The following is a 16,575-nucleotide window of genomic DNA, read 5'->3' as shown; positions in this document are numbered from 1 at the left end:
GAAGAAACTGACGAATAATGAAATCTACAACATCAAATGGAACCTGAGAGTTAAATGGTAGTTGGGAGATGGCTTCAAAGAGTAACTAAAATGGAAATGGAAATGGAAATGGACAAGGGGAAGCAGCAAGAAAACTGTACTTGCTGGTAAGAGTGATGCAGGGAACCCTGACTAACTTGCCACTGAGTGTAAGCCTTTCCCTATATACACACTCCATTTGTACAATATCAAATATAAATTCAGCATTACAACAGCCCAACTATTACAGTGGACTGATCAACCAGAACTTCGAATTAAACTTACAGAAGTGAGAATGGAAATTGTTATTTTTATAATCCTAACTTACTAGGTTTTTATACATTATATTAGAAAACTGGGCAATGAAATACGATTGGGCAAAAACTTGTAAGTTTCTTGTATTCTCCAAAGTAAAAGAATAAAAGCTATGATTTTTAGTTTTAGACTTTTAAAAAATTTTGTATGTTGTTTCTAATGGACAAAAGAAAGAAATTTCACTTCAAGCCTGCTACAGAAGCTTAGCTCTCTGAGTCATTTTAACTATTGCTGACACCACAGAAAAAATTTACCTGAGTTCACCTTTGGTTACTTCCTGTTACCTTGGCTAACTTCTCTAGCCACTTACAAAACAACAAAAAAAGAAACACATAAAGCAGCTCATCATTAGTTACAAGAATAATGACCCAAAGCACGTCTTCATGAATAGTAGTATATTCTACCGTCATATGATGAAACAGGGCAAAATTCCTTCATGCATGAATCACTTGTTGTAAGGACTAGCAGACAATGGTGCCACATAACTTTTATGAAGCACTTTCTCTTTTAATCATGTGATGACAGCCAGTTCTGATCCATACACACCCAATCTTAGTCTTTCGCTTTCAACTTAAGTTGGGTGCAGGTGTTTCAAAATGCTTCAGGACTGACAATATCACAGGTGTGCTGAACCAGAAAGTAAAGTTTTTTACTGAAAGAGTGACTTGATGTTTTGAATACTCCCCACAGTTCCTGAAATGACAGTTATTTTCCAATGAGGTGACAAAAGGAAGAGGCAAATAAAAGTTTTTCCAGAGATAAGATGATGGTGTTAGAAATGTGGCCTCTTCCTGGTGTGAAAGGTACCAACAAGAGCACCTCAAAAGTACAGGTACTATTTGTATCATTTCAATGAAGTGTATGTATGGTATGTGTATGTTCCCTGATCCATACAAGCATGTGACAGTTTGGATGGGAAGAAGTGTGTCACACAAAGATATCCGCCTAAGAGGCAGGTCTGTGGGTTGAAGTTGTGAGTGGCTTACCTCACTGCCCTCTCTTTAAAACAAAAACAAAAACAACAAAGGGAGTCACCTTGTGTATTCTTTAGGAATGGATGGGCAGGTAGGGCAGGTTAAAAATTTAGGAGAGAATAGAGAGTCTTTAAAATAGAAAAGCCGCATGAATTTGTGTGCCATTCTTGTGCAGGACCATAGTAACCTTGTATGTACTGTGATCTGGGTATAGGAAAGGCAAAAAAGCACAAAGGTGTGTTCTGACATAATGTGTCAGCTCAAACCATGTAACTGCTTTTCATTTACACGCCAGAATGTCACAGACAGCATTTTCATAAATTCAGGAAGAAGAGTAGCCAGAATTATACCCAGGAACACTACCACTAAGTTTTCTCTCATCATTCTGTGAATTTGTTGCTATCTGTGCTGCTGGTCGGGGGGCTAGCGCCTTAAGTAGAACAGTTTTATTAAGGTTTTGAGACTCTTTGTGATGTTCTCACTCAACAGTTAAGAATCTTATAAAGAAGTACATTTTAGATGACAATGTTTTGGGGAGCAGATGGTCAAAAAACATCTAAGAAAAGTGCAATAAGGTAGCCATTTCAATATTAAGTTTTAGCTTAAATTTCAATTTACTCTTAATTGATCACAGTATTTTTTGATGCTCTTTAAAACTGTACAATGTGCTCAAAAAGAGAGAAAAATACAGTGCAGAGAAATGAATAACTGAAGGCCAATGCCTGCAGTGGGGGCAGCCTATGGGTCCCATCTCTGTCAGCAATAAAAATGATTAATCTCCTAATTACACTTCAAGTGGAAAAACCAGTTTATATTCCCAAATCTTTAAGAATGTAGCAAAACAGACATTAAATAGATTTAAAAACACACACAAAACCCTTACAGCATGGAGGAAATGAACTGGAACAATAAGTTTCTTCCTAAAGTTACTGGGAATATCTAAATCCAAATTTCTATAACTTGAGTTCAAAAATAAAAAGTTTACCTTAACTATCTCTGTGAGGATTTACAGGAAAATGGCAACATTGGTCGTCTCTGGAGAGGAGAACTGAGTCAGGATTTTATGTACAGGAATTGAGATAGAGACTTTTCACTAAATTCCTTTATATACTTTTGGATTTTAGAACGATACAAATATACTGTCTACTAGAAAAAAAATTTGATTATTTAACTGAACACAATATATAAAAAACCCTGATAAACAGGACTTCATCAAAATAAAATATTTTTTACTCTTCAAAAGAAAATGAAAAGATAAGTTCCAGACTAGAAGAAAATAATTACAAATCATGTCTGGTAAAGGACTTGTGTGTAGAATTTATCAATGACTCTCAAAACGCAGTAATAAGACACATAATCCATGAAAGAAATGAGAAAAGGATTTACTTAAGACATTTCATCAAATGTATCCATGAATAACACTAAGTACATGAAAACACTCAGCATCATTAGTCATTAAGGAAATTAAAAAAAAAAAACCAACATGCGATACCACTAAACAACACTAAGATGGCTATGATAAGACAAAAATGTATACATTGGTTAAAACGTAGAAATGTAAAATGATGCAGCCACTCTGGAAAAGTTTAGCAGTTTCTTAAAAAAATTAAATATAAACTTACCATACAACCCAGCTATTCCACTCCTAGGAATCTACCCAAGAAAAATGAAAACATATGTCCTGTATGTGGATGTTCAGAGCAGAATTATTCATAAAAGTGAAAAGATGGAAACAACCCAAATGCCCATCAATTGGTGAACAAACAAAATGTGACACAGGTCATGGGATACCATTTGGTAATAAAAAGGAACAAACTACTAAATTATACTACAGTATGAATGAAACCCAAAAACATTATGCTAAGTGAAAAAAATCAGCTGCAATTTTGTATAATTCCCTTTATGTGAAATATCCAAAAGAGGTAAATTACAGAGACAGAAAGCAGACCGGTAGTTTTCTATAATTGGCAGCAGGAGCAGAAATTAGCTGCAAACAAGCACATGGGAACTTCTGAGGTGATGGAAATATTCCAAAACCAGATTGTGGTGATGGCTGCACAACTCTATAAATTTAATAAAAATAAAAATCAATGAATGGCAAAAAAATTAATGCAAATTCTTACTGAAAATGAAAACTACGTAGCAATAAAGATAGATTAGGATTCTAAGAGAGTATTATCCTAGCCTTAGAGATATGAGGATGTGTGTGACAGCATCAAAAACCTTGCCTAGTATAGTACAGTGGTGACAAATGACACAGTAAGAGCTTATAAACTATATTTATAACCTCTTAAACCAATGAAACTTGTGCAATTTTCAAAATTTTGAGTAATGGTCAATGATCTTTTTCATCAATCCCTTCTGGAACTGGTTCTGATGGTATTTTAGATGCCCCTCTTCACTCCTCCTTTTGAGCCTTTATGTATTTTCAAAGTGCTAGATACACATAGGAATGCCAGGAAAAGCAAGCATATATGACTGAATAAAATAATTACATTCATAGACCAAATGGCACACATTTTGAGCTCCATATTCTTTGTTTTAGTCTTTTAGGCTGGAATATCAACATTTCTCTCAACCCTACTATTTCTAATTCTACTTAACAGGCAAACCATTTCCATAGATACTAAATGCTTGAACTGTGTGATACAGATACAAGTCATGTAAATAATACTGCCATCACCCCAGCTTAGGATATGTTAATAAGAAACACAGCATTATCTACTGAAGTATTCTCTTTGTATTTAGCTTTACCTCTTCCTATAAAGGATTTAAACTGGCAAGTTTTAAATGTTTTTCTCTATAATAAGCACAAGTCTAGGCAATATATTAACAAACACAGCAATACGCCACTGACATTTCCCCTACAGCTTAGTAAACAATAATAAGACAAGTCATTCAGTAATAGGGTGATGATCAAATTATGGTACATGGATAGAAAGGACCCTAGCGTTGGTATTTTAAAAATTAGTTTTAAAGAATTTTTAATGACTATGATGTTATGTTAGGTGAAAAAAGCATCAGGACATATAATTTTATACACACACACCCCTCTCAAATATTCACGTGTGTATCTGCATGTGTTTGTGTCAATGGTGGCCTCTGTGAGTTAGGGGTCTATAGCATTTTTCTGCTAGTTTTCTGCATCTTCCTAGTGTTTCCTATGTTGCAATTAAGAAAAGAGAATTAAGTGATTTTTTAAAATATTTGTCCTCTGCTTACAGGAAAACAATTTTAACCTAAGCTACTAAATGAGGACTATGAAACAGGACAAGCTCTTGACTGGACTTGTGAAACGTTAAAGCCTCAGAGAACAATGTTGAGTAAAACATTAAAGAGCAGCAAAAAAATTCAAATAAAACACGCATCCATTATTCAACATTCTCAACTTTAAAATCGTCAACAAAAGGCAAGACCTTTTTTTTTTTAAATTATCTCTTATTCCTTTAGAATGAAGAAACACAATGCATGATTAAAAATACTGTTTACCAGAACTGAATTCACAAATGAAAGACACACGGCCCCAGAAACATAAGAGAGTAATTTTAAAAGTATATTCTAGTTTGCTAAAGAGAGTAAATTCCTTATTCTTTTCGTGTAAATAATTTCTAAAATAATAAGTTAAAATTAAGGGCTTCTGTTTCAAAAGATTTTTCCTTACAAGATAATGAAAATATCTTCCTGAAGTAACTAATAAATGTTATTTATAAATACAGAATGCTTATGTTACTGCAGTAATGAAGAGAAGTGAAAGAAATATTTTAATGTTGCTGATTATATTACCTTCAGGAGTGACAGCAGAAGGACAGACTTCTTTGAGGAGATCTCCTAGTGTATGCAATTGTCCATCTGTAGCCACAGGACGAAAAAGCTTCTGAATGAAAGGCCGTTCAGTTGTTGTCTATTTGAAAAATGCAAAAAGATTTCAAACAATTAAGTCTCTGTTGCTGTGAATTATGAATTCATAGATCAGAAGTTTAAAGCTGGCATCAGATGCCTTCTGATATAGTGTAATCAGAAGCATATAACATCACAAATGTGTTATTACGGCCAAAAATGCTTACCACAAACTCAAGTAAATCTAATCACAGGAAGCAATAAGACAAATTCAGAATGTGCAGCATTCTAAACACAGCTGGCCTGGACACTTCAAAAAAGTCAAAGGCATTAAAAAAATAAATAAAAACAATACAAAAAGATTAAAAGAGATTGACAAGATACAACAACTAAATACAAAACAAACTCTGAATACTGGATTGGAGAAAGAAATTTAAAAGATCAGTTATAAAAGACATTTTTGGAATAACTGGCAAAATATGAAATGAACATTAGATAATATTATTAAATTAATGTCAAATTTCTTAGGTGTGATAATGTTTATAAGGACAATATCCTTATTGTTAAGAAATGCAGGCATTTAGGAATAAGGTACCATAATGTCTGAAACTTACAGTCAAATGGTTGGGGGAGGGGAGAGAGTGTGTGTATAGAAAAAGAGACGACAAATGTGAAAAAACGTTAATTACTTGTGAATCCAGATGAAGCGTATTATATGGTCTTGGTCGTTTTATTATTGTAACTTTTCTACAGGTTCAAAAAATTTCAAAATAGTAGATGCATTTCCTCTGACAATTGTTATTAGCACTATGTCATAATTTATTGCTAAAAATTTCAATGTTTTACCCATTCAAAAAATTAGGTTTAATTTTCTCAAACTCCCTCTCTAGACGCACGACAACGATGATGGGAGCCTCCCTGAGACAGAGCGCAGAAGCTCTGGGGTCAGCCAATCTATGAATAACAGCACTGCCGTCTATGAGTTCTATGATCTCGTACCCAGTTTCTTTGGAAATTTGGGACATCCCATATCTCTTGAGTTTGTTCTGGGAATAACTGGAGAACTGTGCCAAGCACAGAATAATAATAAGTAAATGATAAAGAGAATAACACCCACCACAACTCTTAACTGTTGTTTCCTTTTAAGATGCTAAGTTTTTGTTTTAAGCCTCCTGGGATGAAAAATCATAAAAACCTACAGGAACAGAGTAACACCTTAAATTTTATAAGAAAATGATTTCAAATACCTAGCCATTAAAGACAAGTTTTCTGTCTGTTTATTTTTAAATCACAGAGTATACCTCAACTTCTTCAAGATAACTTTTACCAGATTTGGTAAAAAATCATCTGATTTTAAGTGCAGAGGTAAACTAAAATGCAAGCAAAGCTAGATGTGGTGCAAGCATGTGAGTACCTCTCCTGGCTTTATACTGTGTTCAGTGAATACATCATCAATGTTAAAAATGGTACTACAATAATACAGTTGAGCATATATGGAAAGCATCAAAGAAACTAAAATTTTAATAAGTATGCATTGAATATAATGCAATTCACTTCACTAACTGAACTTCATTTTTTAAAAGTACAATTGAACAGGGAACTCTACTCAATACTGTATAATGGCCTATATGGGAAAAGAATCTAAAAAAAGAGTGGGTATATGTATTTGTGTAACAGATTCACTTTGCTGTACACCTGAAACTAACACAACACTGTAAATCAATTATACTTCAATAAAATTTCTTTAAAAAAAAGTGTGACTGATATCCTTCAATTTAGGAAGCGCATACTTTTTCCACAGGTGAAACTGAGAACAATATCATGCACAATCAAGGATTAACTACATGAAGATAATAAAGGTTAGAGCAGTTCAGAGAAGAAAGAAATGGAACAGGGGACTGCAGTAATAATTTAAAATAGCCACCACCCACTTAGGGCTTTCTATCTTCCAGGTAATGAAGAGGCTTTTAAGACTTTTTAAGCAAAGGAAGTGACGTGATGAAAGAGGCTTTTTCGGATGGCTAATGGAAAGCAGCTCTGTGTACAATGACTTGGTGAAGAGGTAACATCAGGATGGCCAGTGAGAGGCTGTCTGAATAATGCAAGCCTATGTGATGACAACTGGGACCCGGTCAGTAGAAAAGGAGGGGCAGGACTATACCCTCAATTTTAAAAAAGTTAAAATGTATCATCCATACTCTGATCTGAAAATACTAAGGTTTTCAGCAAAGTCAAATAACTCTTTTCAAGATTCATTCTCACCCTACTTAGTGACAGAATTATGAGGTGGCTTAGCTACAATAATATATACAATAATTTGAAAAAAATATGCTAAACAGGAAAGGCCAAGTAGTCTTAACTCTCACCCAAAGTGGAGCAGTTATAATAAAGGTATAACTTCAACAACCTTTATAATGTTATTTGCTTGGGGGGAAGGGGAAAGCCCCAGTACTATTAACACATATTCGAAGTAAATTCTGTAGAATGGTAACCAAGAAAACTCTCATCAAAGTAACATATAAAAGTTATGTTATTTTATGTTAAGATGTTATGTTAACATCAAAGTTTCTCATATAACGAAAACCTTTATTAAAAGACAAAGACCCAAAACACCCCAATCAAAAAATCTAATAAACAGTTTCTGTTTAACATTTACTCAAGAGTCTTTAAAAACTTATATTCTCATTCTTAAAAATGTAGTACATTAGAAAAGAGCCACTGGGACTTTCCTGGTGGCTCAGTGGTTAAGAATCTGCCTGCCAATGCAGGGGACATGGGTTTGATCCCTGGTCCGGAAAGATCCCACATGCCACGGAGCAACTGAGCCCATGTGCCACAACTATTGAGCCTGCGCTCTAGAGCCTACGAGCCGCAACTATTGAGCCTGCGTGCTGTAATTATGGAAGCCTGTGTGCCTAAAGCCCGTGCTCCACAACAAAAGAAGCCACCATACTGAGATACCGTGCACCACAATGAAGAGTAGCCCCCGCTCACCACTAGAGAAAGCTCGCGTGCAGCAACAAAGACCCAACACAGCCAATTAATTAATTAAAAAAAAGAGCCTATGTTACACCAAAGATTATGAAAAACACTCAATTTTGAGAGTTACTTATCCTTAAAACAAAAGCCCTCCACAGAAAGATCATGAATTCAAGTATTGTACAGAGGTTCTGAAGGGCAATGGGAATGGAGGATAAATTCACGCAAATTTCTTAACAGATCTCATTAAATCTAAGTTGGAGTTTAGCAGAGAAAACTAAATTATGCTAGGAAGTATTTAAAAGCTATCTTCCTTTCGAATATAGCAAGAATTTAAAAAATACAAAAACTCCACAAACATGAATTCTTTAGTATAAATGAAACCAGATAACCCTAACAATATCCATGGTAATCTGAATCTTAGCCTGATAGATAAGAAAGGCACTATAATATAACCACCACAACACTTAATCTAGCCATATATTTGTAAATATGCAAATTATTTCAGGGACTTTCAAGAAATAGGATTACTTTCTCATGAGAAATAATATGACTTGGTAAAGTCATATTTGAAATTGCCCTTGTTAGTTTTTAAACTACGTTAGTCATTTCTTAAACACATCAAATGTAATACAAAATTGGGGTGCTACTGGCTGGCTGTGCCCCATCCTTTCTCTACTCAGGCACCCTCATCACTGTAATAATAACTTTTTCCTAGATGAAAAAGTTATGCTGTTGATTTACCTTGGAGATATACTGAACAAAAGCAGAGGAACCAAATTCATAAAAATTTTAAGTTAAATTTGTAAAATTTTAGTGAACCAAGTTTGTGCACATATGCATGAATATAAATAGATGTAATATCTACACTGCAGAGTTTCTGGGATAATAAAATACATACACAATACAATCATGGTACATACAACCACCTAAATACATGCTAAAACACACTACCACCACACCACCACCACCAGCACCATGATCAACAGTTTTAGAGTACTGTAACGAATATTTTAACTTAATACTACCCCAATTTAGCAGATTTAAATTTTATTTCTTTTTAGTTTTAATCTACTTTCTCTAAGTTTACTTGTCTAGATGCTAAAATGTCCAGAATTATGAAATTCAGCTTACGCTGTTGTTTTTATGTGGCAGGGTAAAAAAAAGCAAAGTCACTTTAGGGCTAATTTCAAAACTAGTCTAGAACTTAATACCAAAAGCAAGATCCATAAAGGGAAATATTGAAAAACTGGACTCTCATGAAAATAAAAAAAACTTTTGCTCTGGAAAAAGATTCTGTGAAGAAGATGAAAAGACAAGACCAAAGGAGAATATCTGCAAGACTACATACCCAACAAAGGTCTTGTATCCAGAATATACAAAGAACTCTAAAAATCCAACAGTAAAAAACACAAAGAATTCAACTAGAAAATAAGCAAAGGCACCAACAGACATTTCACCAAAGAGGATATACAGATGGCAAACAAGCACATGAAAAGATATTTGACATGTTATTAGCCATTAAAGAAATGCAAATTCAAACCACAATACAACACCGCTACACACGTACCAGAATGCCTAAAATAAAAAATAGTAATAATACCAAATGCTGGTGAGCATGTGGAGAAACTAGATCTTTCACACCATTGCTAGAACAAATGTAAAATGGTTCAGCTCTTCTGGAAAAGGGTAAGGTAGTTTCTTAACAAAGCTAAACATACATTTACCATATGACCCAGCAATTGTACTTGAGTGCTCCCAGAGAAATGCAAACTTATGTTCTCAAAAAAACTGTACACAAATGTTCATAGCAAAAAAAATTCCAATGTCTTTCAACAGGTGAATGGTTAAATTATCTGTGGTATATCTATACCACAGAACACAACTTAGTAATAATAATGTAAAAGCCTATTAATATATGCAACAAACTGTATGGAGCTCAAGGGAATTACATTACATGAAAAAAAATCCAATCTCAAAAGGTTATGGGGACTTCCCTGGTGGTGCAGTGGCTAAGAATCTGCCTGCCAACGCAGGCGACATGGGTTCAATCCCTGGGCTGGGAAGATCCCACATGCCACAGAGCAACTAAGCGTGTGCTCCACAACTACTGAGGCCTCAAGCTGCAACTACTGAGCCCTCAAGCTGCAACTACTGAAGCCTGCATGCCTATAGCCTGTATACCACAACAAAGAGTAGCCCCTGCTCGCCACAAGTAGAAAAAGCCAGAAGACCCAACACAGAAAAAAAAAAACAAACCCCAAACAAAGAAAACACTTGTATTTGTATATATTAACCAACATCTGGAGACTGAAATTAAAAACACAATAAAAAATTCATCACATTGTATACCTTAAACTGACACAATGTTATATGTCAATAATATCTCAATAAAGCTGGAAAAAAAAACAAGAAAATAAAGATTCAGAGAGTCTCTGATAAAGTTATTTATAATTACCAGCCTGAGGTTATATAAAAGCAAACAAAATGCCTCACAGCATTGTTTCCTAAATAAGTAGACTCTGGAGACTATTAGTTCCATCGTGTTCTTGGAAGAAATAGAAAAGAGGGGTGGAGCAGTAAGGAATTTCATGGCCAAATAAGTTTGAGACATGCCTTTACTCCAAGTATTCCCAAAGTCTTCAATAAAAAAAATTTTTTTTAAAGTTATGTACTGTATGATTTCACTTACATAACATTAGTAAAATGATAAAATTTTAGAAATGGAGAACATCTAGTAGTTGCCAGAGGTAAGGGAAAGGAGAAAGTGCGGTAGGAGGCTGAGCTATAAAAGGGTAGCCTTTGTGTTGGAACAAAACTAATTAAATACGAATATGGTTTGTGGATTGTATCAATGTCACTTTTCCTGGTTATGATACTGTACTATAGTTATACAAGATGTCACCAATGGGGGGAACTGGGTGAAGAGTATAGAGATCTTTCTGTATTATTTATTAAAACTTCATATTTATTACAATGTGACAATTATACATGTTACTTCATGTAGAAGAATGCCTAGTGCATAGTAATTGCTCAATAAGTGCTGTTACTGATCTTATTAAACATGACTTCACAGTCAACAGAAATTTATTGAACACTAATATGTATTTTATATTGAGTTGTAGTATAAAATATGGATGATAATAAGAAGATATACTAATCTTGTTATCACCCTGTTACTACACAGCATTAGGGCTGATTTTGTTGCTTTGGTACTATATACTGCATCAATACAATATGAGTTAGAAATGCTGGTTTGTTAAAAATGACAAATTACAGCTGGAAGGATACACATCTGGTTCACTGACCATGGAGTCGGTGACCTTAAAAAGGAGGAAGAACCATATCCAATAGTAAAAGGAGATTCTATTCACTGAAACAAAGCGATTAAAAGTTATGAAAAAGAAAAAACATAAAAAAAAGGATACAACCTAAAAGATGGCCAGTAGATGCATGATGATTCACTTGTTTGCAAGACTTATAAATGCCCTTAATTAAAAGGCTGGGGGTGGGTGGGTATCCTACTGATATATCAGGTAGTACCTGACGATGACAAGGGACCCTGTTTGTTAAAACTGCTTGGACAGAATCATCCCAGTAGTAGTACCCAGGTTCAGGATCTCTGATCTGACTTGCCGTAAACTGAATCCATAATATTTGGTCCAGTGAGCCTTAGACTGGCATTCTATTCTCCTTGGTTGGGCTGAAGAAACAAATATTACATTGATACTTTATATATGTTATATTTCTCCAGGTACAGCAACAAGTTTTGCTATCATCAGCTACTTTGTGTGTATGCTTTGCTTTTAAGTCCTATGAAAAAGTCAGGATAATTGGTTTACTATATTTGTAAATAAAATTTGATTTACAAGAGTTGCTTAACTATATCAAAGGAGTTCACTTGTTAGGTTTTTGGATTTTTTTTTTTAATCAGCTATACTGAACTATAACTGGAATTAGCAATGCCAACTTATTAATAGAGAATAATTAAATCTGGAAAAGGGATAAATTATAAAAATATCAAGAAGTGAAAAAAATTGCTCTCATTTTTATGGAAACCTACTATATTTATAACTAGCATAAACTGAACTGAAAGGCATTAGAAACACTAGATTTTATAAGACAGAACTCCAATAAAACACAAATAACTGTAAAGTTACTTCCAATATTAAAAACTCCACCAACTAGGCCCATCAAAATCAGTGTAGTTTTTACTTGACACAATTTGAAAGTAACTAAATTTACCATATTTTAAAAGCTTTACATAATGAGCGGTGAAGCCTTCATTATCACCAAAATGGTGACACGATGAACACCGATAAAACTTTCCTCATATCCTTAGTAAAAAACCCGCTATGTAATACTTTACTTTTGAGAATCATGTGGCCACTGATATTCCATTAATCTTTGTAATATGACAGGCATTGCAAGGATATAAAGATAAATGAATTGCAATGAAGAATATTACATTTATTTCCTACCTATGTTTAAAAAAAAGATTTGAGATTGCTTATAGCAAAAGCATGCATATAATAACAAGAGAAACTATTAACGCATCTGTGTCTTGGCTAGAATGACCCCATCTCTTATACGTGGAGTCCAAAAAATAAAAAGTAAAAACAAACAAACCAAGCTCACTGATACAGAGAACAGACCAGTGGTTGCCAGAGGCGGGACGTATGGGGGAGGGAGAAATGGGTGAACTGTTTTTGATTTTAGTTTACATCAATTGAATGGGGGAAAAAGGACTATCCTGCTATGCTCTGCAATATAAATTAAAATAGGAAGAGACTGGAGAATTGGGGAGTCCCTTTGGATTGCTTGAGAAACAATGAGGATATGAACTCGCATGGTGGCAAAGAAAATGGAGGGAGTGGATATAAGGGATGTGGATAAACTGCATGATCTGAAAATAGATTTGTTTCATTAATTCATCCGTTTGTTTATTCTTACTTTAATTCACCTCTTTTACAGTATCAGGCAGTTGTTAAATGTATTCAGCAGAAAATGAGCAGAGCTTCTGCCTTCACAAAGCTCTCTGATGAGCTGTGAGGAGCTCCTTTAGTCCAGTAACGCAAACATTAGTCCCATATCCGGAGAGTGCTCACAGCCTCCATCCAGAACCATCTCTCCCACATCCCTTCAAATTCTGCTTCCTAGCCTGTTCCCACATCTCTCAGTTTCTGATCACATCTTCTTTTCCTGACTAGGATTCCCCTTGACCCCCACTGGCAGCTCTCATCTCTGGCTTCACTTCTTAGATTCACTTCCTACTTCCTACTTTGAGAGTTAGGTTGACTTCGTGTGCTTTGGGTAAATTCTTGCCTAGTCCAGCCAAGCCCTGTGCTCTTGGCAACTGGACACAGTCCTCATGGCTGCCTATCCCCCCCCCTCACCCCAAACAGCCCAGACCCAGACGGTCAAGAGTCCAGCCACAACAAAACAAAACAAAACACAAATTATCCCAATAGTAGTACCCAGGTCCAGGATCTCTAACAACCAGAGGACAGGGGTAAATATATCAGAAATCTTCATTCATTAAACATTTATTGAGCACTTAGGAATGTATCACTTGTGCTGGTAGATACCAAGATGAACAATGCACACATAAACAAATAACCGTAACACAGTGTTAAGTGATAACAGAAATTTTAAAAGCCCAAGCATAAACTTTAACTTTGGACTTTCTGGCAGCTAGAGCAAAACAAAAGTAAAAATAAATAAATAAATATATAAACAAACAAACAAACAAACTGGTTATGTAATTTCATTTTATAAGTTTGGAAGATATACCAGTAGGTATGAAGTATGATAGAATGCTAAGTGTGGTAGAATGTAACATATTAAAATAAAATTGTAGGGAGTTTCCAAAGAAAATGAAAGCAAAGGAGAGAATAAAGGTCTTCAAGCTTCCAACTTGAAATGCAGAATATATTTTTTTAAAACAGAGAAAGAGAAAGACCATTTCAAGCAGAGTACAGCACCAATCCTTCCCTTTTATATGCCTCTCCCCACTAAGATATTCAGAGGCAAATGGAATATAACAGTACCTGTGAGAAATTAGTGGATAGGGGGAGAAAAGTGGCCTACAAATTTAGCATATAAAGTGTGGAATGTCAAATGCAGTGAATCAGCAAGGGCTTGGCTGGAATCCCAACTCACAACACAACTGACTGGGTACCTATGGCAACTTACATCAATCTTTGGGAGTCTGTTTCTAAATCTGAAAATGGGAAAAATATATATTTTTGAATGACAGTAACAAATAAGATAAGATACACAAAACACCTAGGTTTGCCACAGGTGTTTAACAATGATTACTTCCTTTCTTTCCTCCCTTTAAAACCACGGTTAAATGATTAAATGTGAACCAAAGAAAGGTAACACTATTTAGTCTTTACAGAACCAAAAACAGAGAGAATAAAAAATAACTGGTATTCAACCATCAGTTGTTCCTTTTGAAGTCTTGTTAATTAGAATAAATATGTGGCACAAAGAAAAAGAAAATAGGGGTTTACACAGGATATGCTGCCAGGCTTTACCAACAATGACACATGATACGTGCTTCAAACTGTCACATGCATATCTGGCCTAAGATATATTCATGCATGTCAAATTTTGCATCACATGCTTTTCAAAAGAAGTCGCATGTTAAAATTAGCTTAAGAATATACACAATTACAATACCTCATTAAGTAAAAAGAACAGGCCATTTTCAAATGAATGCTTTTAGACCTTTACAGTAAACAGTCCTTTTGGTGGTGGGAAGTAGGGGGACAGGGAGGACAGCGGGAGGGGGGAGTCTGTGCCACTGAAGCAGACTCCTTTTATCCTTTATGTAAGGAAACAGGAGACTTGTAAATAAGCACTTTCTGTAGTTATGCCATCAGAGTCTGAAGTCCACTTTTAATATTCCCGACAACTCTAAAAAATAATAATTAACATTTGAAAAGCTGTCATTATTATAGTCAGGGACACTTAATCCTCAAAGCAGCAGTGTCTTAATCGAGACTATGATTAAATGAAAGCATCCATCAGAATTATATCCACACATCTGGTCTGAAGTTTATGTTTTTGTCTGATTTAAATTGTTACATTTATTATAATTCTGTCTAGACAATGCCAAATATATTCTGCCGCATAAATAATTAAGGTAAATTTTCTTCTAATACAGGCAACAGTTTGTGTCTTCCTCACATCCTTTCACTGAATAAAAATGTGTTACAGGGAAGTACTAAACCCTCTTACTCAAGATTGAGATTGATTTGATGCTGTTTGTGAGCTAATTTATAAAACAAGTTATATTGCTTTAAAGTTTTTTTATTTGAAATTATTAGTAGAGTGGCCAAATGAGAAGCTTCCCATAAAAGCATTAGAATTGATGTGTTTGGTAATAATTATCTTATTTCTTCTAAGGTTTCTCTGGAAAGATTTCAAAACCATACCTAGGGAATCATAGCTTAAATTTCATTATCCATAAGAGTTTTAAAATATCTTTTCTAATTTTATCTAAAAGCCATACTAAAAAGGTAGGCTACTCCAAGAGTAATGTAAGTAATAAAACTGGTTTTGACTGAAGAATCAAAGGACACTTTTATATACAGATTATTTCTATCTTTATGGTATAATTACATAAAATAACTACGCAGCACTTTTAATTTGTACAAATATAGAAATTGAAGTAACAAGAAGAAACATCTGGGTAAAAGAGGTTGTGCTGACCTCAGAACTGAAATTCTGTTCTCTTGATGTCCAGTCAAGTGTCTTATCCACTAGAAAAGTGTTTCTAAACTTGGGCCAGGAGCTAGTGAAGCTCTACAAGGTCCTCAGCCCATTGAGCAAGGTCTGTAGGTTTCACAGTGAATGCTAAACAAAGTTTATAACATGGGAATGTTGATATTTTCATTTCTGATACAAATAATTTAAAAAAATCCCACTGAAGTATCATCAAAAGCAGATTTCATAAATCCTTGTGAATTTTTTAGACGTAGCAAATAAAAATTAGTGATAAATATTTTACAGATCTCACTGTTGAAGTAATCTGCTGATTAAGAAATTCAAAAAACATAGCCCTTGACTACTCTAAAAAACATACGAAGAAAAACAATGTAGTAAAACTATGAAACTCTTAGAAGAAAACAGAAGGAAATCTTTATGGCCTCAGATCTGGCAAGACAACCTGAAAGCACAAGCAACCAAAGAAAAAATAAGCTGAATTTAATCAAAATTAAAAATCTCTGTATTTCAAAGGACACTATTAAGAAAATGAAAATAAAACCTACAGTATGGGAGAAAATATAGGCAAATCATATATCTGACAAGGAATCAGCGTCCAGAAGATAAAAAGAGCTCTTATAACTCAATAATAAAAAGACAACTCAACTAAAAAAGAACAAAGGCTTTGAAGATACTTCACCTAGGATGATACACAAATGGCCAGTAAACATGAAAA

At 34.5% G+C, this 16,575-nt stretch overlaps 1 protein-coding gene across 9 annotated transcripts in view; it reads right to left on the bottom strand.

Annotated features, from left to right (window-relative positions):
* Positions 1-16,575, bottom strand: part of ATG5 (autophagy related 5) — a 111,530-nt gene that overhangs the window by 10,040 nt on the left and 84,915 nt on the right. For 6 of the 9 annotated variants that reach the window (XR_009054331.1, XM_057739257.1, XM_057739254.1 and 3 more), the window contains one exon: positions 5,091-5,208. Coding sequence is in view for 7 of the 9 variants with exons in the window: in XM_057739257.1 (XP_057595240.1) it covers positions 5,091-5,208 (118 nt within the window). In the remaining 2 variants the exon portion in view is untranslated. Of the gene's footprint in view, positions 1-2,292; positions 2,343-5,090; positions 5,209-16,575 lie in introns of those variants that run through there. The other 3 variants (XM_057739258.1, XR_009054330.1, XM_057739260.1) reach the window with 3 other exon arrangements.

This window comes from Hippopotamus amphibius, chromosome 6 (assembly GCF_030028045.1).
Source record: "Hippopotamus amphibius kiboko isolate mHipAmp2 chromosome 6, mHipAmp2.hap2, whole genome shotgun sequence".
Lineage (NCBI taxonomy): Eukaryota > Metazoa > Chordata > Mammalia > Artiodactyla > Hippopotamidae > Hippopotamus > Hippopotamus amphibius.
The sequence above is the reverse complement of the archived record's forward strand: the minus strand, read 5'-3'. Positions and strand labels throughout refer to the sequence as shown.